General features: G+C 41.9%; 1 protein-coding gene across 2 annotated transcripts in view; it reads left to right on the top strand.

The window, feature by feature from the left end:
* The first annotated feature begins 783 nt into the window (after nt 1–783).
* Dpy19l2 (dpy-19 like 2) overlaps nt 784–26,105 on the top strand; it is a 119,233-nt gene continuing 93,911 nt past the window's right edge. For both annotated transcript variants that reach the window (XM_235972.11, XM_006242722.5), the window contains exons 1-6: nt 784–1,321; nt 5,386–5,410; nt 7,384–7,471; nt 9,062–9,199; nt 21,218–21,338; nt 23,521–23,614. In XM_235972.11, the coding sequence (XP_235972.6) occupies nt 940–1,321; nt 5,386–5,410; nt 7,384–7,471; nt 9,062–9,199; nt 21,218–21,338; nt 23,521–23,614 (848 nt within the window). In that variant the 5' untranslated portion in view covers nt 784–939. The remainder of the gene's footprint in view (nt 1,322–5,385; nt 5,411–7,383; nt 7,472–9,061; nt 9,200–21,217; nt 21,339–23,520; nt 23,615–26,105) is intronic.

Below are 26,105 nucleotides of genomic sequence, written 5' to 3'. Positions count from 1 at the left end.
GTTCCGCAAACAAAATGTACAACCTGCTAAAATGGCTTCCTATGCACTGAGGAATAAAACACATAAGGAACCAAGAGTGCCAGGAATGCAGAAATGCCTCTTGGGAAAAATCCTACAAAACAGCGAATTAAAAGCAACAGCATTTACTTGTTTCACGTACATTTTATTTAGATTAGTAAGCAGATGAGTAGAACTACCAGTGAGCTCTCAATGTGGACAAGAGGATGGGGCTAGGATTAGAAGGCAGAAGAAAAGGCTGGAAAAACCACGGGGAGGCATGGATTTGTGGAGGGTGAGGAAGGAAGGGAAAGGGTTCCTGGTGTAGACCTCACTTGTAAACAGAGGAAGATCTGTGTTCAGAGAAGTGGAAAATATAAAGGTTGTAAAGGTGGGCGAGGCAATTGTGGGTGTTAGGGAGTTCAAGAAAGTCCTAAAACAGATGGGGGTCAAGTGGTGGGGACTCCAGCCATATAGATTGACATAAGACCCGGAACGTGGTGGTGGCCTCTATAGTGCTCTATAGAGAATGTGAGGCCGGGACTGGCTTTCTTTGGTTCAGGTTGGCTTCTTGTTTAGGAACACGGTGAGCCCAATCCTTCTCCCGGCTAGGAGCTGAGCGATTTTGTTGGAACGATGTTACTTAATGAACTTAAGATCTCTGTCCTACAGCGGAAAACCGAGGCAAATCCCAACACCCAGACCCTTGGGTAGGCTACACCACTCGCAAGTCCTGCTTCCGGGCGCGCGGGCTGCACGTGGATGGCGCAAGACTGCCTGGACTGCACGCTCGCCATCCTTGTTTCACGGTCGCCTTGACGACGAGGCTGCCCGCAACGGCGGCGCGGGCTGGTCGTTGAGGCTGCCTGGTGGTGTGTCCGGCCCCCGGACCTCGCCCTGCGGTGACCCAGCTCCATCCACCTGAACACGGGCTATGAGAAGATGGTGGGGCAGACGAGGAGTAAGCTCAGGGATGCGAGCCCCGACGGGCCACAGTCCTCCCGCACGGGGCAAGCGAGGAGGAGGCGGAGCGCAGGGACAGTGGAGCCCCAGCAGGAGCGCAGCGCGCCTCAGGAGAGGACGAAGTGGTCCTTGCTGCAGCATTTCCTCCTAGGGGGCAGGAAACTGCCCTCGGGCGCCCGCAACTACGCGGCGCGGAGGATCCGAAATCTGAACGCACAGAATTACTTTCCCCTGGAAGAGGTCACCAAGATCCTTCTTCACGACCGCTTCCAATTCCTCCACACTCTCCTGGATCACTTTCGCGAAAAGGTGCAGGCCCTGCAGATCCATCGCTTCTCCCACAGGACCCTCTTTGGCGTAGGTGAGCTGAGCCTGCTCAGAGTGTTCCAGACAAATCCACGCAGGGCTTTTCTCCCAGCCCAGAGACTTGAAGGGTTTGCTTGGGTCTTGGAGATTTGGTCCACTAGTGTTTGGGTTGTTGAAGGAGTTGATGGAGAGATCTGGGAATCACATGCCGGGAATTTTCATACCTCCAGTTCTGTTTTAAACTTTTTTTTTTTTTTTCGGGATTTTCAACTCAGTGGTCACCTGCATATCAACAAAATGTTATTCTAATTAGAGCAGCCAGTTAACACGGGATGTAGAAAAGGTTGTCTGCCTTACAGATAGAATTATGTTTCTTTGCTTTTTAAATTAAACGTTTTTAGCTGAAATCACCAATAGTTGAGGAAGGTGGAGGGTAGACAGCGTGTTACCCCTGCTGACAGGCATTTTAACCATCTGGCTGAGCATTAAAGCCTGAAACCCAGGGGGAGTTTTCCTTGTAAGCACTTCTTCCATTTATCCGTCTAATTTTCGGTAACTTTCTGCTGCAACTTAAATGTTGCTGCCGTCTGGTATTTGAGCAGAGAGATTTAGCAGCTTGGCTGCTGATATAAAAATCTCAATTCAACTGCTGTCACCTCCTCCCATCCTGCGCTATCTGGTTGCTGATGTAAAAATAAGTCGCCCCATTGAAGTGTTAACGACAGTAATTAAGGAGTAGTTGAAATTCATGTTTAGATTTCCATCTGACATTTGTGCCAGCAGACCCCATCCACAATCAACATGGACTGTTTTCCTAAGTCCCTGTGTCAGTGTGCTGAGAATTACACGCGGGAGTGACCCCTGAGCGGCTAGTGAACTAATGGCTGAGTGTTCAGGAAAGACATTTAACAACTTAGAGTGGACGGAGGGTGGTGTACCAGAGAGGACTTTTGGAAAATGATAGAACCTGAGTTCTAGCAAAGGGCTAATATTATGGGTGTGTGGAACTGAGAAGTGGGGTGTGAGTGTGTGTGTGTGTGTGTGTGTGTGTGTGTGTGTGTGTGTGCGAGAGAGAGAGAGAGTGTGTGTGTATGAATGTGTGTGTGTGTGTGTGTGTGTGTGTGTGTGTGTGTGCTGATAGAAGGGCAGGATCCAAGTCCTAATACACTAGCACTATTGGTTGCTTAATGTGTTTTATTCCTCAGTGCATAGGAAGCAGAAGACCGTGAATGGGGTGCTTTGCTCACATTTTAGCAGGTTGTACATTTTGTTTGCGGAACTTTGAGTTTAAAATATACAGTATTGGTGTTTGGCAAACACACACACACACACACACACACACACACACACTGTATAGTTGAGACAACATCTTACTATGTAGTCCAGATTGTAGTCCAACTCAGTGCTGGGTTTGAGGTATTTGAACTCGTACTATGTGAAGCATGGATTATTTTGTTTCTTTTTAATCTTTTAGATTTTGATAAACTCACATCATTTCTACCTCCCCTTTCCTTTTTCCTAACCCTCGCATGCATTTCACTTACTTTCCTTCAAAGTCACATTTTTTTTCTTTAAATGTTGCACACACACACACACACACACACACACACACACACACACTCACACACACATCCTAAGTCCATAAATACAACCTTTTCAATCCATCGACTGTTACTTGAATGCAGGTGTTTTCAGAGCTGACCATTAGATACTAGGTAACCAGGTCACTAGGTAACCAGGAGGTGTGCTGTTCCCTGGGAAGGCTGTTTTCTTTGAAATGTTTTAACAAATTACTATAACATAAAATGTTCAATATATATGTGTATATATATATATATATTGTTATATTTAAAACAAGGATTGCTCACATCAACGAGAACAGTCCATTGCACTTGGCAGCAATGTGGTGTTGGCAATGAATGAGTTTTCTAGCCTTGGAAAGTTGCTTGATTAGAGTGTGCTTTTGAGAGCACGAGGACTGAAGTGTGCACCGTGAGCTGGAGATGGACTGAGAGGAAGAATAGATGGGAAATCCTTCCTGGGAGCAGGCTTCACTGTCTGAGTGATCGCAGCAGCACAGGCGTGGATAGAAGATGCTGACGGAGCAGGTAGCCGGTGAGACTGAGGAGGAAGCAGAAGAGGCAGGAAGGGAATGAGGATTGCGGATTGAGCAGCGATCACTTCTAAGTAGACGCATTAGACTACAAGGAGATTCCCAAGGCAAGCACCACCATACAGAAAGAAAAGAAGATTAGAGACACTTGTAGGAAACTTTTAACATTACCTTGAATAGACAAGTCAGAAAGAAATCTGAGCTGTATATAAACACAGACCTTTGGTGGGAGGCGTGCTGGAGGGCAATGGGAAACAGGAACATTTGAGAATCTTTGAAATGAGAGACCGTGTGTGTGTGTGTGTGTGTGTGTGTGTGTGTGTGTGTGTGTGTCCCCGTGTGCACTCGCATGCACAAATGAGTGTGGGGTGTGCATACTGCTCTGTACACTTACTTATATAGAAGCCAAGAGCAGGATATTGGGCTGTGGTTTTCTGTCACTCTCGACCTTAATTAGTTGAGATAAGTTCCCCCCACTGAAATATAACCAGTCTATGTTGTCTGGCCGGCAGACTCTCAGACTCGTTTGTTATCGTCTGCTAATCTTGATTTATGAAATAGGTAGCCATGCCTGGCCTTCTCACGGGTCCTGGGGATCTGAACTTAGGTCCTCATGCTTGCAGAGCAAACTCTCCCACCCCCTGAAGCCACCACCTTTATTTTTTTCATTAAAAAAGGTAGTTTTAAATATTTTCCAGTCTGTATCATTAGCAGAAGGCCGGGAGTGAAGAAATAAATAGTGTCGAATGGGACAATCTATGCCATTGTTGTGTAAACTTTACTCAGAACAGTGTTGTCTAGTTAAAGGTTTCATTTCAGAGACAGACAGAGCACATTTGCATTTGGTTTCTGTCAGGGACTGTGTAGTTTCTATTGAACCATTGTTTTTTATAACCTTTTGAAAAGTATAAAGGATACTTTTAGTTTGGGGATATTACAAAAAACAGATCATGAGTTATAGTTTGCCCATGCTGATAAGAGCAAATCTGAGGAGAATTTAGGATGAACCCACCATGGCCCAATTTTATAGGCAAGGAAGAGTGGTGTTAGGGATTTCAACATTGGATTGCTCTGCATTTATTCGGTTAGCCAAAATGAATAGTTTTTAAAAATGATTTTAGGACCTTAATATTGATGTCTCTTGCTAAGTGAACTTGGGACAGCCATGGGGAGTGGAGCCACCACGAAGTCTCTGTGGGAGTTCTGCAGTAGTTGACTGACTTAACCCCTCCATGACAGCAAGAACAGGAGATATTATGAAAATCAGCGTTGTCAAAGCTCTGGGAACTAGGGAAAGCTTTTGTGACAAAAGGGCATTCATTCAGGAAGAGCCAATGGGTCTACGTAAGAAGCGGGACGTTGTGACATTTAATTTGTTCTATCCCTGGCCCCATCCTTGCTCCCAGCTCCATGATGTCTGTGAAAGCAGGCAGCCTCCTGGTCACCGCATGCATGGAACTGGACCTGTTCCTCACTCTCTGTGAGCCTCATACCATCCTGGCTCTTGACTTGCCTGGATCCAGGCACCCCTACAGGAGCCGGCAGTTCCTTGGGGCCTGGACAGCACAACTTAGCTTGCAAGTGCGTGACTAGACAAGTGATTTCCTGCACATCACGGCATTTGGATGAGTGCAGGGGACAGTGTTCTAGGCTGATTTCTGAAAGGACCTTACCTAAGCTTAGTATATGTGCTTTCAAAACATTTTCTGTAAAGGAAAGAATAAGGAATGAAAAAAAACAATAAAGTCAAGCTACCCACCTCATCATTCTCAAAATGGTCTAAAAAATGTGTATGGCGTCCAGGTCCTTCCCACCTGCGGTCAGGCATGGCTCGATTGGCTTCACATCCCTCTAGGCTGTTTTCGTGGTCCAGGTAGACAGAAGCAGCTGATCTAGCTTAGCGGGCACTTACTCTAGGAGCGCAGTGCATTTGAAGTGCTTATTTTAAAGGTATTAAATGTAAAAGCAGTTTTTAATTACTTCTGTTTTTTTCTCTTTTCTTCCAGCTGCCTTTGTGGGGATTTTGCACTGGTAAGGTTTTCTGTCTCGGCTTGAAATACGTAGAAATATATAGGTTAAAGTTTGCCACTCCTACTTGTCAATAGCAAATTGAACCTTCCTGGCTACATGTTTTCAACATGAACACCCGTGCCACTTCACACCTATACATTAGTTTTATACAAAGTACCTGTGCACAGCATTTATAGTGCAGATGCCCCGGCACGTGGTAACCTATGAATTAAAATATTGCATGTGTGTAGGTGTTTTGCCTGCATTGTATGCTCACTTGGGCACCATGTGTGTGCTCATGCAGGCCGGATGAGCATGCCAGACTCCCTGGAGCTGCAGTTAGAAGTGGCTGTCAGCCACCATCTAAAGGCTGGGTCATCGTAATTGCAGAGCCATCTCTCCAGCCCCACAAATTAAGTTGCTTTTGCTTTACCGAAGACTCACCACTCCATTTCTCTAAGCATCTCCCATTCTCCCAAGGTTTTTCAGATTACCTCACCTAAGACCTTCATTATCCTGTAGTACCTGCCCATTATTACTAACATAAATTGAGAGGTAAAGTCTTAGGAACTCCTGCAAACCAAGTCACGGAAAAGAAGGTAGCACTTGCTTTTTTCTTTTTTCCTAAACTGGAAATGGTGCTTCAGGTCTGTAGTTCTGGCACTTAGAGGCCAAGGTGAAAGGGTTGTGGAGTTTGAGGCCAGCCATGGCTACGTGGTGAGACCACCTCAAGATCAACAGAGGTCTTTCTGCCATTGTATGGCAGAAGTGCTTTGGCTCATCAGTGGGCATCCACTGGCTCTCCATTTTATAAAACGTTTCTTTTTAAATCATGTGCACAGCGTTGTAAGTTTATCTGGGATACTTTCATGGCTGCCCGACCTCAGGTTTGGTGCTTGTAGGAAGTTCAGGGTCTACCCTGTGTCTCCTGGGCAGTGCTGTTCTGTCGTCTCCTCTGTGAAGCAGTTTTTTTTTTTTTTTTTTTTTTGGTTATTTTTTTCGGAGCTGGAGCTGGGGACCGAACCCAGGGCCTTGCGCTTCCTAGGTAAGCGCTCTACCACTGAGCTAAATCTCCAGCCCCTGTGAAGCAGTTTTGATGTGAGTGCTGAGGCTGGACCAGGAAGAACCATTCCTTCAAACTGTTGGATTTACATGCATATGACCTGCATGTAAACACAGGAGAGAAGTGCTAACATATGGGCTTGTGGTTTTAATGTTGCTGGAAACTGTTTGATATATCAAGAGTAGAGCACTTCCTATACATTTCATCCCCTATACCCATTTGTATATGAACGACAGCTACTGAGTTTCACTGCTAATTTGCCTTCATGCACAGTCCTGTGGGAGGCTTAAAAGGTCATTCTTTATATGAGCTTATACTTCTTTTTGAGACTACCATATTCAAAAGTGACTTTTAAGTAGGTTATATTTAAAGTGCCTTTCAATAGTTATAAAACTTATCTTCCAGACCTGGTATATTTTAATTATCCCCGCAACACAAAAGAGACACACGGTTTTTCCTGTGACGTTAAGGAACTTGGAGTGGAAGAAGAGTGGAGCGTGCTATAGGAATTTGATATGCAAGTACATATAAGAATGGAGAGGTGGCTCAGTGGTTAGAGCACTGCTGTTCTCCTAGAGGTCCTGAGTTCAAATCCCAGAAACCACATGGTGGCTCACAACCATCTGTAATGGGATCTGGTGCCCTCTTCTGGTGTATCTGAAGAAGACAATGACAGTGTACTCTCACACACCAAACAGATCTCTAAAAAACAAAACAAGACGCCAAAGAATGGAGTTAAATAATCTGGAGGGTGGGCTATGCTGAGTGATAAGTGCTCTCTTGAGCATATAATGTTCGTGAGTAAATTGTAAAAATTATCTCAACATTTATTATAAAACTTGCTTTCATTTTTATTGCCTTCTCATTTCTAAAAGCGATTTAGTGCTGGTTTCGAAGCCTATTCTTACTGTAATATGTTTATTCCCCCTAGGTTACACTTAATAACACTTTTTGAAAACGACCGCCATTTTTCTCACCTCTCATCCTTGGAACGGGAGATGACTTTTCGCACGGAAATGGTTAATCTCTTCCTTCTAACTACTTAGTGCTCTAAGGATAGTGGGACAAGATTGAAGACATTTAAGAGGAACTGAAATGAATTTTGGTGCTATTCATTATTTTTATTCGCTTTCTATGTGAGTTTGTAGGTACACTATACAATCTGGCCACCGCCTTTTCATTTTCTTCCAACAATCCTCTTGAAGCATTCAGATCAGGGGTTGGACATATTATTAATGTTTATATGGCCCTCAGATATTTCAAAGGTACTTCCAAGGGTGGCATTGGATAAGAGCATGGCCGTGGAGGTCTGGGCTTCGGTGACAGGCGTTGGACGCAGACAGCAGCTATGTGGAGTATTTGTGGACTGGCCAGTTGTATCTGCTTTCAGTCACAGACCCATCAGATAGCTAGCAATCATGTCAGGCTTACGGGGCTGTGGTGAGACGAAGGGAAGAGTAAGTGGACGCATACGCCATAAAAACAATAGCTTATCATTAACAAAAATGATTTTTATATTTTCATAAATATAGGCATTGGCATATTAGGTACCTTTCGACTGTTGTGTTGCTGAGTGACCTTTATGAGCTGAAAGGAAAAGCCAAAGTGCCTGGAAATGGCTCACTAGAAACCAACCTGAATTTGGAAACCCCTGGAGTTAACCTATCAACTCAAAAGCAGTCAGATGAAGCAGGAGGGAGTGTAGAGTTTTTAGTTTTATTGTAGCTTGCTATGGGACATTGGTTGATAGCCCTGGGAGGCTGACTCTCACGGGGACCAGAGGAGCAGTGGATTTGGGGGGAAAAGAGATTGGTGGGAGGTGGGGTTTGCTATGGGTGTTCTAGAAGGGGAGGGTGTGGTCAGGATGTACTGTAAGAGGAAATGATAAATAAAAATAAAGAAGAAAAGTTGTTTTGAAATTTTTTTTGAAGAATAGGGTACTTGCTTTTCTCCTATAAAATTGTGGCACTGTTTTATTTTATTTGAGAACAGCAAATTTATGATGAAAATGACATAAAATAGCATAATCTCTCTAACCCTTACATTTTAAGTTAAAACCCCCCTACTGATCTAAGGAGGCTACTGTTCCCTGTGCTGGAATTGCCACACCACGGTGAGCTCTTTGCAACACAGCACTTGTAAGCAGCAGCGGAAGTCAGATGAGACACGAGGTACAGATATGAAGTAACCCGGGCCAGTACCCTGGTGCTGACGAGCATGTGTGACACCTCATAGAGCAGCCATTCCTTTCATGATGCAAGGCTGCACTGTGGCACAAAGGCACCCCTGCTTCTGATAGAGTTCATTGTATGCCAATGTCTAAGCGTATGGGGAAAACATTAGATTAGTTTAGGTTAAAAGTCCATGGACTGAGTCACACTTTAAAGCACCCTTGGTACTACGTACCACCATCCATCTAATCTGAAGACTCTCAGACCTTCAGAAAACTAGAAAGAATTATAGTTTAGGGAATGTTAACAGCAAGGATTCAATAGGTAGTCTTCTTAATTAACATGTTCTTATTTTTTATTACAGAAGGATATTCTTAAAAAAATAGGATGCATAATTTAAGGTTTATTGACATTAACCATGCATGCCTTTCTCCAAAGGGACTTTATTATTCCTACTTCAAGACCATCATCGAAGCACCTTCGTTTCTAGAAGGATTGTGGATGATCATGAATGACAGGCTAACTGAGTATCCCCTGGTAATCAACACAGTGAAACGTTTCCATCTCTACCCAGAGGTGAGGAGTCTTTAGAAACAAATATAATAGACTGTTATCAAAGTGTTAAATGTAAGGGCATCAAAGAGAGGGGGCGTCTTAGGCGCATTAATTGTAGATGTTTTAAAAATCTGATCACAGCATATAATGTTCCTCTCCTCACATGATCTCAGAATGTCTTGTATGGGAATAATGATCGAGGCAGGATTTGGGACACCTGCATCCGGGGCTCTGCTTGGGCCAGTCTCTTGGCTTTGAGGCCACATGGCGTGGGTAATCATGGACACCATGTAAAGAAGGGGCAGGGAGAGTGGGACAGGTCAATGACCTTGGAGTTGTGCCCACCAGAGTAAGATTTATTTGATAATGGATAAATCAGAAATCCTTGAATGTTTAATGTTTAGTTTTACAAAGCGTGGTTTTTAATGGGAGTCTAGAAATTTGTAAAACAAAGAATATTAGGGAGCTTCATTTGTGGATTTTTTTTATTGAGCATAACTTTTCATACAGTATATTCTGATCACTGTTTCTCTCCCCACAAGTCCTCCTAGATCCTCTCCACTGACACAACTCCTCACCTTCTTTCTCTCTTTGAAAAACAATCAAACAAAAACCAAGATTCAGAATAAACAAGCAAACAAACCCAGCGATGGGAGACAAAATGTCTACAAAAATAACAGTTTATTTTGTGTTGGCCATCTACTTCTTGGGTATGAGGCCTATCTTTGAGTGTGGTTAATATCTTTAGTGAGACTCAAGTGGAGAAAAATAATATTTCCTTTGTAAGTGGATGCTAACTGGAGAATGTCTTGATTAGGGATGGGAACTGGTGTGCAATTCTTTCTCTCAGCTCTGGGACCCAGTCTGACTTAAACCAGTGCATGATCTGTCCAATTAAAGTGTTTCTGGTCTGTGCCAAGTCATGCTCAACACTGCCGCACCCTTAGGGATCTTGTGCCATGCAAGTCTTGATGTGGTTGATAGGCGTGGCATGGCTCTGGTTGCTTCTCTCCTTTATGTGTTTGCCCAGCAGCTTCTGGTACCATGGAAGTGGGTCCTCAGGGAGAAGGAATTCAGGTGAGTTACAGTTCAGGGGCTCTAGGTCCTGCATTTGAAGTGCATGGTGTCTGGAGAAATAGGGATGTTCCTGCTAGCTCCCTGGGGTAACCAAGGGCAACAGCAATAGCCAGGATGCTTTGCGAGTCTCCTGGACAACACTGCCCCGCACCTCAAAGGAGGGTTTCTCATGCTTGGTATTTGGGTCAGGGTTAGGTGATCTTTGGCTCCTGGAGAAAGCATTGTCGGCCCGAAGGGAAATTTTCTTCTGAACTATATATGTATATTTACATGTTAATTTATGTGTATTAGAGGTATTTTAATGTAGATGGTTAATCGTGTGATTTCCCATGACTTCAGATATCCTTACTGTTGTTTCCCTTCCCTCCCTCTTTTGTACTATTTCTCTCCCCTCCCTAATTACCCCCTTTTATTACCCCAATCAGATTTTGTGCACAAGGTGTCCTCCACTCTGTGGTTCATCCACTCAGCCCCTGACCAGGCAATGGTTTGTTATTTTACTTCCCTGATTTCTGCAGTTTACCTCAAGTAATGTAATGTACCCTCATTGGACGTGTGGAGGTTTGGTCCTTTGGTATGTCATGCCAACACTGGTTGTCCCAGGGATGAGAGAATCTGCACGTATACCAAGGGATGCTATGGACCTTGCTTTTTAATTTAAAACTATTGGTTGAATAAAAATGCCCACAGGCTGTAGCTGGGCAGAAGAGAGACAGGCAGGGTTTCGGTTCTCAGGCTTGGAGGCTGAGGAGGAGACCATGCATGGGGAGAAGAGAGAAGGTGGTGAGAGATGACGCCATAGTGTAGCTGAATCATAAAACATGGCTGTGAGGGCTGGTCAACTGGAGTCTAGAGTAACCCAGATTTAACATGGTAAATTTTAACTCAGGGTTATCGAGAGGGAGGTAGATAATAATAGCTTGGAGAGTTGATATCTGCTCAGATCTAGTGCTTAAAGGGCTTATTATAGATATAAAGATTAAGTGTCTTTTATCTGGGAACTGAATGATCAAGGTGGGGTAGAAACCTCCAACAGCTTTTTTTTTTTCCGGAGCTGGGGACCGAACCCAGGGCCTTGCGCTTGCTAGGCAAGCGCTCTACCACTGAGCTAAATCCCCAACCCTCCAACAGATTTAAAAACCACTACAATGTGAAGACCTGAAACTGGGAACGTCCAATGACAGGGAACATGTGACATTTGTCTTTCTAGGTCTGGATTACCTCACTCAGTAGGATCTTTTCTAGTTCCACAAATTTGCCCGCTAAGTTCATGATTTCATTTTTATTTACAGTTGAATAGTAATCCGTGGTGTGTATGTACCACATTGTTATTTGAGTTGTTCTGATTTCTTAGCAATCATGAACAGAGCAGCAAGGAGTATGGTTGAGCAAGTATCTGCATTGTCCGGGCCCCTGAGTGTATGCTAAAGAGTGGGATAGCTGGGCCACATGGCAGACTTATTTCAGCTTTTTGAGCACTGTCCACAGTTTTCCATAGCTGCACCAGTTTGCAATACTATAATGAGAGAGCGCTCCCTTCCCCCACACCCCTCCAGCCTTTGCTGTCAGCTAGTTGCTTGGTCTTTGTTGTTGCCAATCTGACTGGGGTAAGGTGTGATCTCTGTCACTTTGATTTGCATGCCACTAATAAGGAGTGTCAATGAACACTTTCTGAGAGACTTTCTCATCATTCTTTCTTCTTTTGAGAACCCTCTGTTTATGTCCCAGTCTTACTTTTAGAATGCTCCATTTGTTCGTTTGATCTTTGCTATAGTGGTCTCTATCTATCATGGACTTAGTTCACTGTCAGACGTACAGCTGGCAGAGTCCTTCCCACTCTGTGGGCTTCCTCCTCACCCAACCGACTGCTCCCATAGCTGTGCAGATAGATGCCTGTTGTTTTAAGAAGTCCCACTTGTAAAACTGTTCGCCTTAATACTGAGGCAAAGAGAGTCCTACTCAGAAAGTCCTTTCGTACATCTACAACCCATAGGCTGCTGGCTATACCTGCATCCTATAGGGCACTGGCTAGGACATCCTGTAGGTGCTGGCTAGGTTTTGTTCTAGCAGTTTCAATGTTTCAGCTTTCACACTTAGGTCTTTGATCGACTTGGCATTAGTGTGTGTGCAAGATGTTTGATTGGCTCTAGTGCGATTCTTCTGCATGTGGACCTCAGTTTTCCCAGCAACATTTGTTAAAGATGCTTTTATTTCTTTAGTTTTTATGTCTGGTATCTATGAAGTTATGTGAACTCATGCTTGGGTGTTCATTTTTCCCCATTGGTATACATGTCTGTTCTTTGTGCCAGTAGCATATTGTTTCTATTACTACGGCTCTAATATATCTTAAGATCTAGAATGGTAATCCCTCAGCCTTGTTCTTTTTATTCAGGATTATTTTACCTATCTGGGATCGTTTGTATTTTCCTATGAATTCTAGGACAGCTTCTTTTATTGTGGTGGTGAATGAGATAGGAATTTTGATTGGGATTGTATTAAATCTGTTAATAGTTTTGGTTCAGTGATTATCTTCACAATCTAAATTCTACCAATTCATGAGCATAGGATTTTTTTCTCCTGCTTTCTGGTGTCCATGTGTTTTTCCTTCAGGGTTAAAGTTTGCATTCTGGAGGTCCTTCACTTCCTTTATGTCCATTCCTAGATATTTGAGTGCACTGTACATGGTAGTGTGTTCGTGATCTCCTCTCCAGACTTGTTCCTGGTGAATGGAAAAGCTATTGATTTCTGCAAGTTGAATCTGTATCCTGTCACATTACTGAATTTTTAAAAAGTCATTCATAGACATTTTCTGGAAGAACTTTGGGATCTCTAGCGTACACTATCATGTCATCAGCAAATAGGGGGTTGTTTGATTTCTTCTCTCCTCCCCTGTATCCCTTTAATTTTCTTCTCTTGCCTTACTGACCCAGCTACTATTTTGAGAAAGTACTGAAAATGAGAGGGGAGAGTGGGCATCCTTGTTTCATTCCTAACTTCAGTGGGATTATTTCAAGCTTTTCTCCATTGAGGACTAGGTTGGCTGTGGGTTATTATGTTGATGTATGTCTCCTGTAGCCCTACCTTCTCTTAGGACTTTTATTATGGAGGCAGGTTGAATTTTGTCAAAGGCTTTTTCTGCATCTATTGAAGTGATGATGCTATTTTTGTCTTTAAGTCCGTTTATGTGATTTATTACCTTTATGTTATACTGACCTACGTTATGCTGATGAATGTTAACTGTCCCTGAATTTCAGGCAGGGACAAAGGAGACTTGGTCATGGTGTGTAATCTTTTTGATCTATGACTGTATCTTCTTTGCCAGTAGTCTATTGAGTATTTTTGTGTTTATGCTTATCAGGAATATTTGCCTTTTCTAGTGTGTGTGTGTGTGTGTGTGTGTGTGTGTGTGTGTGTGTGTGTGTGTGTGTGTGTGACTAATTTTACTTTTTCTTTTTCCAAGAATGATTCCATTTAAAGAGGAGAGTCCTGGTTTTGGTAGTAGAACTGAATGGCCTCATAAAAGGAGCCTGGGAATGCTCCTCTGTTTCTTTCTTTTTGTAAACATTGTTTAGGAAGGATTCACTGTAGATATTGGACGTATTCTGCCATAGATTCTTCTGGACTTGGAATTTTTTAAGCTAGGAGGCTTTTTTTATTGCTATTTTTATTTCCTCATTTGTTATGGGCCTGTTTTTGTTGTTGACTTCTTCTTAGTTTAATTTTGGTTGTTGGGGTGAATCTGGCAATTCATTCTTCCTTCTGGGTTCTCCAGCTTCATGAAATATGGTTTTGAAAATATTCGCTTGAAATATTTTGAATTTTTGTTGTTTTATAAGGTTTTCCTTGTTCATTTTAGATTGTGTTAATTTGGGTCCTCTCTTTTACTTTGTTGGGCCTAGGGTCTGTCAATCACCATCTTCCTTCTCCTCTTCTCCCCCCTCCCCGCCTCTTCCTCTCCCCCTTTCCTTCTCCTCTTCTTTCTTTTTCTCCTTCTTCTCCCTCTCCCCCTCCCCTCTCTTCCCCCTCCTCCTCCTCCTGCTGCTGCAAAGGTTTAGGAATAATTGAAGAGTAGCACCCAAGACTCAAATAGTATGCAAAAACAAAGAGAACTTATTCTGCAGCATGCAGTGGTCTACCATTTATCAAAATGACAACCTCAGGGTGAGCTTGCAGGCCCAATTTAAAGCCAATTCCATGGAGGGGTAGGTGACGTTTATCCTCTCTATCTGTAGGGGAATCTCTTGGATTGGCTAGGGTTCTAGAACTTTCCAGAACCATTTCTGATTATTTTTCCTCAAGCCAGATGGTGGCTAGCATTTGCTTGGCTTTAGTTTTTCCTTTAGTTTTTCAGTTCTGGGAAACAGAAACTTAGTCTTCATCCCCTGAACTGGCATTTCGAAGCCTGTCATGGTGTCAACTTGGCTCAACCCGCTCCTCTTCCTCTTCCTCTTCCTCTTCCTCTTCCTCTTCCTCTTCCTCCTCTTCTTCTGCTCCTGCTCCTCCTGCTCCTCCTGCTCCTCCTGCTCCTCCTGCTCCTCCTCCTTCTCCTCCTCCTCCTCTTCCTGCTGATGTTGCTTCTGCTTCTGCTTTTTGTTTTCTGAGACAGAGTTTCTTTGAGTAACCCTGGCTATCTTGTAATTCTGTCTCTCATGCTGACCTTGAATTCACAGAGATTTGCCTGCCTCTGTCTTCTGAGGGCTGGGAGTAAAGGCATGTGCCAACATTGTCTGCCATTTTTTTTTTAATCTTCTCAACCAGTTCTTAGATTCACTGATTCTCAGTATTGATTTCTTTGTTTCTATTTTTATTGATTTCTTCTCTAACAGTTATTATTCTTGCCACTGATTGGGTTTGGATTTGGTTCGTTCTTGTTTTTCCAAATTTTTAAATTGTGTCATTAAATCATTTATTTGTTGATTTTGTATTTTTTTCATATAGGCACTTAAAATTTTCAATTTCCCTTGTAGACCTTCTTTCAGTGTGTCCAGGAGATTTTTTTTAATGTCTTTTCATATTTATTTAATTTCTAGAAATTTAATTCCTTTTCTTCTTTGACCCATTTATCATTCAGCAATGAGGTGTTTAACTTTCATGAGTTTGTGTAGTCACCAGAGATTCATTCGATGACAGTTTTAAATTTTATTGCATTGCTGTCAGATAGGACACAGGAGTTATTTTAATCTTTAAATTTTTTTCTTTAATTAATTATTTTTTTATTTACCTTCCATCTATTGTCTCCCTTCTTTGTTCCCCCTCCCATAGTGTCTCATCCCATTCCCCCTCACCCTTGCTATGAGAGGGTGCTCCCTTCCCCCTCCATACATCCCCCTTCCCTGGGACCTCAAGTCTCTCAAAGATTAGGCTCATCTTCTCCCACTGAAGCCAAGCCAGGCACCTCTGCTCTATATGTGCTGAGGGCCTCAGACCAGCCCGTGTATGCTGCCTGGTTGATGGCTCAGTCTCTGGGAGTTCCCATGGGGCTGGGTTAGTTGAGACTGCTGGTCTTCCTATGGGGTTGCCCTCCCCTTCAGCTTCTTCAATCCTTCCCTAGTTGAACCATAGGGGTCCCTGACTTCAGTTCAATGGTTGGGTGTAAGTATCTGCTTCTGTCTCAGTCGGCTGCTGGTAGGGCCTCTCAGAGGACTGCCATGCTAGGCTCCTGTCTGTAAGCAGATCATAGCATCAGTAACAGTGTCAGGCCTTGGTGCCTCATCGTGAGATGGATCCCAATTTGGGCCCATCACTGGGCAGCCTTTCCCTCAGTCTCTTCTCCATTTTTATCCCTGTAGTTCTTTTAGACTGGAAAAATTTTGGGTCAGAAATCTTGACTGCAGGTTGGTAAGCCCATCACTTGTCTTGAGGCCCTGTCTATTTACTGGAGGTGGACTCATCAAGTTTCCTCTTCCCACTGTTGAGCATCTTGGCTAAGGTCAGCCCCATTGAGTCCTGGAAGTCTCTCACATCCCAGGTCTCTAGGACTTTCTAGAGGGTCCCCTCACCTCCCACTCTCAGAATCTGTATATTTCCATTCATCCTCCTGGCCCTCAGGGCTTCTCTCCTGTTCCACCCCAATATCTGATCCTGTTCCCCTTTCCCCTCCCCTCATATCCTCTGCATCCTGTGATTATTTTGTTACCCCTTCTAAGTGGGATTGAAGTATCTTCACTTGGGCCTTCCCACTTGTTAAACTTTTTATGGTCTGCGGGTTGTATCCTGGATATTCTGTCCTTTTTGGCTAATACCCATGTATCAGTGAGTACACACCATGCATGGCCTTTTGGGTCTGAGTTATGTCACTCAGGATATTTTCTAGTTCCACTCACTTGCAAAATTCATAATATCCTCATTTTTCATAGCTGAATAGTATGCTATTGTGTAAATGAACCACATTTCCTATATCCATTCTTTGGTGGAGGGACATCTGGGTTGTTTCCAGCTTCTGGCTATTATAAATAAGGCTGCTATGAACATAGCATGTCCTTGTGGGATGGTGGAGCATCTTTTGGGTATATGCCCAGGAATGGTATAGCTGGGTCTACATGTAGAACTATTTCCACTTTTCTGAGGAACTACCAGGTTGATTTCCAGAGTGGTTGTACCAGTCTGCAATCCCACCAGCAAAGGAGGAGTGCTCCTCTTCCTCCACGTCCATCCAAGTGACCAGCATTTGCTGTCACTTGAGTTTTTTGATCCTAGCCATTCTGATGGGTGTACGGTGGAATCTTTTTTATTGTACATGTCCCTCATTTCCTTGATTAGACCTATTCTAAAATATTTATTTATTTTTGAGGATGATTTAAATGAGGTTGTTTTTCATGATTTCTTCCTTAATATGTTTGCCATTAGCATATAGGAAGACTACTGATGTTAATATATTAATTTCATGTCCTGTTGCTTTGCTCAATGTATTGATCAGCTATAGGAATTTTCTGGTGGTGTCTTTAGGGTATTTTATGCATGTATAGAATCATATAACCTGCAAATAAAGGTATTTTGATAAGACTTAGCTAAGACTTTAAGTCCTGTATTGTACAGTAGTGTTTCTGATTTTAGTGGAAATACTTGGCAGTTTCCCTCCATTTTCTCCAAGCATGAGCTTGTTTGTAGGCCTTTGGGATATGTTCCCTACATCCCTAGTCTCTTCAAGATTTTCTGTCACTTTTTTTAAAATCATTGACACTATAATTGTATTTCACCCTTACCTTTCTTTCCTCCAAACTTTCCTACCTATCCCTCCTTGCTGTCTTTAAAATTTGTCCTCTTTATTCTTAAATTAATATAAATATATTAAGTCAATATATATTTTTCTAAATATAACCTGTTTAGTATATACAATGTTACTTGTATTTGTGTCTTCAGGGCTGATCGTTTGGTACTGTATAACTAGTTGGTGGGTATGCTTGTTTCTGGGAAAGACTATTTCTCTCACTCTTGGCATTCCTGAGTTGTGAAGGCCTCCTGGGCTTTCTTGTATCCACATTAGCATGTTTGTTGTTAACAGTTTTCAGCTCATTCTTAAGCAGTCATGTTAGTGAGCCTTTATGACTGTAACTTCTGAATTACTAGGAGACACAGTCTCACTGAAAGTTCTTTGATCTTCTGGCTCTTTAAATCCTTCTGCTCCTATCCCCATAATATTTTTGGAGCCTTAGGTGTGATAGTATTTTATAGGTATATCCACTCTGCATTTTGATTGGTTGTGGGTTTTTTTGTTTGTTTGTTTGTTTTTGTTCTTTGTAGTGATCCCCAGCTTTTGCAAAGAGAAGTTTCCTTGATGAGGGAGTGGAGACTACATTTACCTGTGGGTATTAGGACAAATTATTGTTAGGGATTACTTTAGTAAAGTAGCGGTGGTAGGTTCTCATCCAATACCCTTGACTTCACTAGCACTGAGCAGTTATCTAGGTTTCCAGCACAGCCATGGTTTCCCTCCTGCTGAGTGTGTCTAAGTACAATTCAAGAGCTGTTGGTTACCACCAAGGTCTTAGTGCCACTACTGCACTCCTAGGCTACGATGCCATTCTGGTCATTGTTGTGGTTCACAGGCATCACAACTGGGTAGGAAAGTTAGTTTCTTCCCTCTTTTGGTAGCCTGCATGGTGCAGGATTTTGGATTTTGTCAATGGCTTCTTCTGTATCCAATGAGATGCTCATGTGATTTCTGATCTCCAGTCCATTTGTATGAAGGATTATATTTATTCAGAAGTGGTATCATTAAGTGGACTGAGTGAATTTTATAAAAGGACACATGAAGCTGTTGGAGTAGGAGAGGTGGTGAGGAAAGGAGAGGAACTAGACAAAAGAGAATGGAAGGTAGGCTTTTTCATACATTATACACATGCTTGAAATTCTATAACAGTAAAAGCAATAAACCAAAATCTTTATTAAAACCTATTTTCATATCCCAAATTGTCTTATTTTATTCAACTGTTTGTGTTGTATCGGTCTTCATACAGGTGTTTATTCATACTCTCTTTGAATTCTTTGTATATATTTATAACTGTTATTTTGTGTCTATTGTCCTGTGGGTCCTCTGAATTTCCTTTCTCAGAGAAAGCTAACCACAGACATAATACTTTGGTTCTTTGTGCTATGTTTTCATAGTGTGACTTGGACATCGGGCGTTGGCCATTGGCCGGGCCTTTTGACACGGTATCTATACTACCAATGTTGAGTGCAGTGCACTTGGGTCTTTATTTGCTGCTGCCCAGCTGGGCAGATTTTGAACCTTCTGGACTTGTATTTGTGGCTCCATCTTGGCCACTCAGTGGGATGTACTACTGGGATATCAGAAGTTATTCTTGTTCAGCTTAGGCAAGACGAGTCTCTGATCACATTAAGGAACTTTCTATGGCGCTAAGGTTCTCCCTGAAGTCCCTCAGAAACTGAAGTTGGAGAGAGACAGAGGTGAGAACCATTGTGGTGCACAGGCATTTAACCTAGGTCTTCAGTTGACCACCTTAGAATCCGAGTGGGTAAGGGAAGAACAGGACTCCCCTGGAGTGCACCAAGGACTCAGAGCTCCAGACAACGGACACTGGAGGTCACCACGGAGGGTCTGTCAGCGCTACCTGTGGAACATATGAATGGCTCAGGCCACATATGCTTAGGTAATGGGGATTTGGGATCACTGGAGGGGAGGTGTATGCATCTTTTAGTTTATAGGTCTTTAGATAACAGCTTAGGATTGTGTTGGGATGGGGTACATAGATCCTCAGAGTTTCCTCCTTTATTAAAATACCATTGTGAAAATGTGGCAATATGCAGCTGAGGGTTTGTTCTGAATATATTTCTAGATGATACAAATTGGAGAAGTCACCAATTAAACAATGATTACCCAATATACAGTTTTATATGTTCACGTTTTTTGTGTGTGTGTGTTTGCATTATCAATATCCAATGTGTGGGTTAAAGATAAACATTTAGAACAATATTTTTGAGTAGGTTAAATACATTTCACACACACTCTATGCCAGCCTTTTGTTTAGGAGACCTCTCACTCCTTTCATAAACAGTGGTTATTATTAAGTTCACTTGAAAGATGAGTTGATATTCTGAGGTTGCGAGACCATTTGAGAACTAGAGTATAGATTTTAATATTATTTATTTTTGATTATGTATAACTGTCTGGGTGTGAGTTCTGTGTGCAAGTGACCATAGAGTTCAGGAGCTGGCATCAGACAGTCTGTAGCAGGAGTTACAGGTGATTGCTAGTTACCCAGCATGGGTGCTGGGAACAGACCTGTAGCTCTCTGTAAAAGAAGTGTGTTCTCTTAACCACTGAACTCTCTTTCCAGCTCCAGGGGCAGAATTAAAATTCAATTTTGATTCCAAAGCTATACTTTCCTTACTCTGCCAAAGTTCATACCAAAGGAAATATGATTCTAGATTTAGCAATACATATGATGTGGTATATATTTTTGTATGGGCACCACAAAGCCATAAGAATAAAAATGATAAAATTTTAACACTATGTCAATTTTTTCACGTGGAAGATGTTTAATGGTGGAGACAAGGGAGGGTGGTAAGAGAGAGAGAAGAGAGAGAGAGAAAAAAAGAGATGTAGAGAAAGAGAAGAGTAAAGGCCGACCATGAGAATGTAGAGAGAAGGGGGGAGGGGAATGAGGAGAGAAGGGACAAAGGTCGAAGAGAGCAAGAGCAAGAGACTGTATCAATTTTTAAAAGACAAAGTTATAAAATCTAAAATTTGGACTGAGAAATATCATTATTGGGATTGCTTGGTTGTGTGTTAACATCATTGAGTACATGTAGCTATGCAGTCAGTGCCCCACAGATGAGAAGGGTAGTACGAAATATTAAGTGTCAATTCTATGTGTTTTTTCTACTTTCTTCTTTTTTAAATTTTCCACAAAGGTATCTTGTTCTATTTATCCAAAACCCACTAAGTTTGAAAAAAAAAACCCGCATATGAGCATTATTTCCCTCTCTTGCCTCTGAGATTTCAAAAGTAGGTTTCAGGTTGAGAAGAACCAATTATGTCTATCTTCTCGTTGGTCACATTTTTCTTTTCTTTTCTTTTTTTTCCGGAGCTGGGGACCGAACCCAGGGCCTTGCGCTCGCTAGGCAAGCGCTCTACCACTGAGCTAAATCCCCAACCCTGGTCACATTTTTCATGTGGAGCTGTGACTCACTCTATTGCATTGCAATTTTAAAAAATGATGCGTTTTAACAATAAAGAAATCTAGAATGAAGCGAGATGCTATGACTTCTGTCACCTTTTTGTTTTACTTTAATCCTATCTTCTTATATTTGGTTGCATGGTTCTGGCACGGTAATTAAGTTGACTACTATATTTAACTATTACTAATGTACAATTTCAAAATAGTTACTTTACAAATCAGCTTACTTAGGTTTTTAACGTTAAAACAATGCCGTTGCAGAGCGGTGTTTTAGAAAGTCTATCATCGTGATCGGACTGTATTTTCTTTCATCTTCTTTTAGGTGATCATAGCCTTTTGGTTCCGCACAGTCATAGGGATATTGAATTTATTTGGGATAGAAAGTAAGACCTGCTGGAACGTCACCAGAATGGAGCCTCTTAATGAAGTTCAGAGCTGTGAAGGCACGTGTCCTCCTCAACGTTGCTGTGTGCTTGCCCATGTTTTCATAGACAGCTGTTTTAAGATTTATTGGAAACTGTTATCAATTCTATTCAAGGCATTATAGAAATGTTTTATCTCAATAAGTATTTTTACTTTCAACTTGTTTTCTGAAGAGGCTACGTACTTAATAATTTAAGGACTTAATAGATTAGAAGTTTAACTAGAGTACCATTATATCCAATGTAAGGTACTCTTGAGTAGAAGTCCATTTAAGAATGAGATAGTACAATTTATTTGGGATAATATTAGTACATACTTTTAGGTGATAAAGACCCAAATATGTACTTGCAGTAGTTACGTATTATTTGATGCTAATAATCTGCTATTATAAATACTGCTTTACCCTTGATCATTGTACTAGAGGAATTTTAATGAAACTCTCTATGTCTTCTATATTGGAATCCTTGCCAGACAAATTAAAAACAAAACAAATGAACAAACAAAAGAGCCTTGAGAATTATGTGACAGTTTTCCAGCTGTCCCTGTGACTCTACCATAGCCACATAGAAACATGTATCAAACATAGAGGTGCCTTCCAGGTCTTCAAACATGACTATTTTTCCACAATATTGCCACTTTCTAAACTTACTTAACTCTTAGAATATGAAAAAAATTTGACTTTTCCATATTTTTAAAAACTGATTCACTTGAAAACCTAAGATGATGCTGGTGGAGGTTGTTTAAGGAGTGATTATATTTTGGACTTTTTGCAGCACACAAGATTGGAGGCTATAGCTTATCAAACATTAGACTTTGTAATGTGTCCATCATCAAAAATGTACAAGCTTTTCTGAGGGTTGAAAGGCATGACATTGTACATGTGTGGGCATATGTTAAGTTTCCAATCACCAAGAGGCCAGTGTTTGGTATTTGGAGTGCACAGAAAAGCTGGGAGACATTGGTGTTCAACTCAAGACAGCATATGCTACCAACAGGCTGCTAGCAGTTATGTGGGTAGTGCACATTACAAATGTCCAGATGTTGGGAATGTCATTGAGGGCAGACCACACTGGACAACATGTTGGCTGGGGATGCTCACTGTATTTAGTGACGACCCATAAGAGATCCACATGCTGAAGCATCACTGTCAGCTGCATGAACAGCTCATGTGTGAGGGGTAGAGGTGGGTTTCATGCAGTCAGATAGATCACTGATATTCTCTGGTCAGTTTGGAAGAAAGATCACTGCAGATGTCTGGATTTAAGAAGCAGTTGGGACTAGGGTATTTGATGAGAAGAAGGATGCTGAAGAGTCATGTAATTCGCTTCTAGTTTGAGTCTTTGGACTGACAGGGCTGGATTCTGTTTCACTGCATGTATTGGAACCTAATGACCCTGAGCTGGAAATACCAAGTAGGCATGTGGCTGTAGAAGCTCAGAAATGAGAAAGAGCTCTAGTCTGAATATAGACTTGCTACCACTTGTGCATGGATGGCAACTGGACATAGAAAGAACATGTGACAGAGGCTGTGTGGACTCGGGATGAAAGGGTTAATGAACCAAAGCAAGCAGGGTCACATAGTTTGTCTCCCAGCAGGCAAAGCAGCATGATATTGTAAGTCACCTCAGTTTTAAATAGTGTTTTCTCAAACACAAAAACCCTTCATACCCGTCGGTCTCAAAACTTTGCCCCGGAGTTGTGTGGAATGATGATATAAAACACACAGGAAGTGATGTACACGCCAACAAACCATATGTGTCATGCATGTTAACATGACGTCTGCAGCATGAGCGAGGGTCTTCCTCCAGGTTAGGGACTTGCTACACTGATCTGGGGGCCTAGGAAGGACAGAAGTGGCTCCAGGGAATTCTCCAAGCTTTTCTACTGAAGTCCCAGATACTGAACAGCAGCATTTGAATTAATGTGAGCCGCAGCACCCATTACATTACAGAAACTTGCCATCAGGGGAAAGTGCAAATGTAACCAAATATGCACTGTAGGAGCTGTGGCTGGGGAAGACCTGCCCTTGGTCCCTGAGTTAGCAAATTAATCAATGCACTGTGGAGATGAAGATGACTGCAGCATTTACGAGTAAGCATGAGAGGAAATGTGTTTAGCACTTTTATAAGTTCTCGATTAAAAAACACTGAAATGAAATCCCATTGCTCATTAAGTACTGAATAACCTGTGTTTTTTTTTAAGGATTGGGAGACCCAGCTTGCTTTTACATTGGAGTAATTTTTATTTTAAATGGGCTAATGATGGGCTTGTTCTTCATCTACGGTACATACCTGAGGTAAGACTAGTAAAGAGAGTGACCCTGGAAGGACTGGTTGATACCCATTGACTAAGTGAAGAGGAAACTTAATGAACCCAATGGACTAGTTTAGGGAATTGTCTAGAACTGGTTTTTCATAACCAATGCTATGTAAGCAGAAATGAGTCACCCCTAAAGAACGCCTACGAGCCTCCCTTTTTCCCTTTTGGAGATTTTGGGAAACTGTTTGGAGTATACATGTGTGTAGTCTGAGATCATGAAGTTGATTATGGCAATCACATATTACGTGTCCCCTCTCCATTGCTCCTTAGGAGAGTCAAGTGAGTTAGCTTCTGTCACTGAAAATTACAGCAAAGTCAACCTTGGTTATATCTAGGAACTGCAGGCTCAGCTTTCCCTTCTCTGCTTCTTCTTGTTTTCACTTGAATGTGCTGTCTGGAGTCATCCTGTGACTTGGGGTGGAAGGAAGACCATAAAATAGCAGTTATATCTGGCTCTATCCAGCCCAGCAACCTCGCACTGCTGAAATAGTGCCAACAGATGATTCATATTTTCATTTGTGTTGAGTGATACAGTATATACCTACATTGCTTGACTACTGTTTCAGACATCTTGTTTCTTTCAGTGGAAGATACTCCCAAAGATGTTAGCCTTCTTTACATTTATATGATTCTTGAATCACATAAAATTAGAAATAAAATCTGGACTTAGGGCCTGGGGACAGTGTCTCAGCAAGTCTTCTATTCCTCCCCACCTTATATTTTTAGACAGGATCTCTCACTGAACCTGAAGATCACGGATTGGGTAGCCATTCTAGCCAACAAGCACTCTTGCTTGACCTTTCTGTCTCTACCTCTCAAGCATTTTATATAAGTACTGGGGATCCAAATTCATGACCTTAAGTAGAGCTTTGGGGATGATTGGATGGGGAACCACGAAACTAGATCTCTCAATATCTCTTTGAACAACAATCAACTTCAAATGCTCAAAGATAAACTGTAATATCATACCAGAAATCCTGAGGTTGCTACAGAGAAATACTGAGCAATAGAGGCATAAGTAAGGACTTTCTGAACAGGATACTAATATCCCAGGAAATAATTGCTATTTTGGACAGTCATGCTAATTAAATTCAACAGGTCTGGTGAGATCTAGAGCAGCTAAGCAGGGCTGATCCTGGTTAATACATGGAGGGAGAAAATAATTACAGTAATCAACAAATTGAATTGTATGAAATAGAAAAGGTTTTTGCACAACAAAGGCAATAATTTGCAGAGTTCAGACACAAACTACATAATGGGAGAAACATACGGAAAGACTCAAAGTAAACGCACCAATGAGTTTCTTGCAAATCCATCTTTATTGCAGCACTCGTCACGTATCCAGAAATAGAAACAGCCTAGTTATAGCAACCGATAAACTAAGAAGGGGAATGCGGCACATTAGACACAATAGAATAACTTTGGCCCTGAAAAGGAATAAAATCATGACATTTGCAGCAAGATGAATGCAACTCAAAATGATTAAGTTAAGCAAAAAAAAAAAAAAAAAAAAGCCAGACTCAGAAAAACAAAACAAAACAAAACACAAGCAAAACAAAACAAAACAAAATTTTCCAAACCAAAAATTTAACAAACTTCAGGAGAAAGCCTGATTTCAATAAAAGTATAAGGGTGTACACATGTTTATGTGTGTGCACGTGCATGTGAGTGTGCTTGCTCCTAAGTCATGAAACCAGAAGGGAAATTTTGAGAAGTGAAGAAGGCTCTAAAGAGTGGTAAAAACCAGAAAGAGTAAAGTAGAAGGCTGGGGAGAAATGGAACAGTAGTTACAATGTCTGGCTGCTCGAACAGAGTCCACATTCAGTTCCTGGACCCAGGTTGGACAGTTCCCAACCACCCAACCACTCCTATTTCAGGGGCTCCAATGTCCTCTCTGACCTGTGCAGGCACACGCACACATACAATGCACATACAGACGAGCAGACGTGGGAACTGACTGGGAAAGGAAAGAGAACCAATGGAGGAGGGGAGAGTTTAGGAGCGGAGAATAGGGGAGAAAGTAGCTTAGTGACACATCAATGGAAATGTGCCATGACAAAGTGCTAACCTAAATAAAACGTAAAAGTAGCAATGAGAGTGCTGTACAGATATGTGGTGGACATCATTCAGCTATAAATAAAAACGAGATTATTTCATCTGCAAGAAAGTCTATGGAACTGGACAGTACCATCTTATGTGAAACAAACCAAGAAATACAAGTACTATGTTTTCTTTTTTAGGTAGATTTAATCTAGATTTTAAAAATATGAAGTGAGTCATGAAATTTAGAAGGAATCCTGTTGTTGGGAGACAGGGGCCTATTAACGTAGGGAACAACAGTAAAACAATGGGGGGTGGGGTGGCCCAGTGGTTATGAACACTTGCTGTACTTGTAGACTGACTGGTGTTCGGGTTCCGGCACCCACATGGCAGGTCACAAGCATGTGTAGGCCCAGTTCCAGATGACA

This window comes from Rattus norvegicus, chromosome 8 (assembly GCF_036323735.1).
Source record: "Rattus norvegicus strain BN/NHsdMcwi chromosome 8, GRCr8, whole genome shotgun sequence".
NCBI lineage: Eukaryota > Metazoa > Chordata > Mammalia > Rodentia > Muridae > Rattus > Rattus norvegicus.
This window is presented reverse-complemented; position numbering and strand designations above follow the sequence as displayed.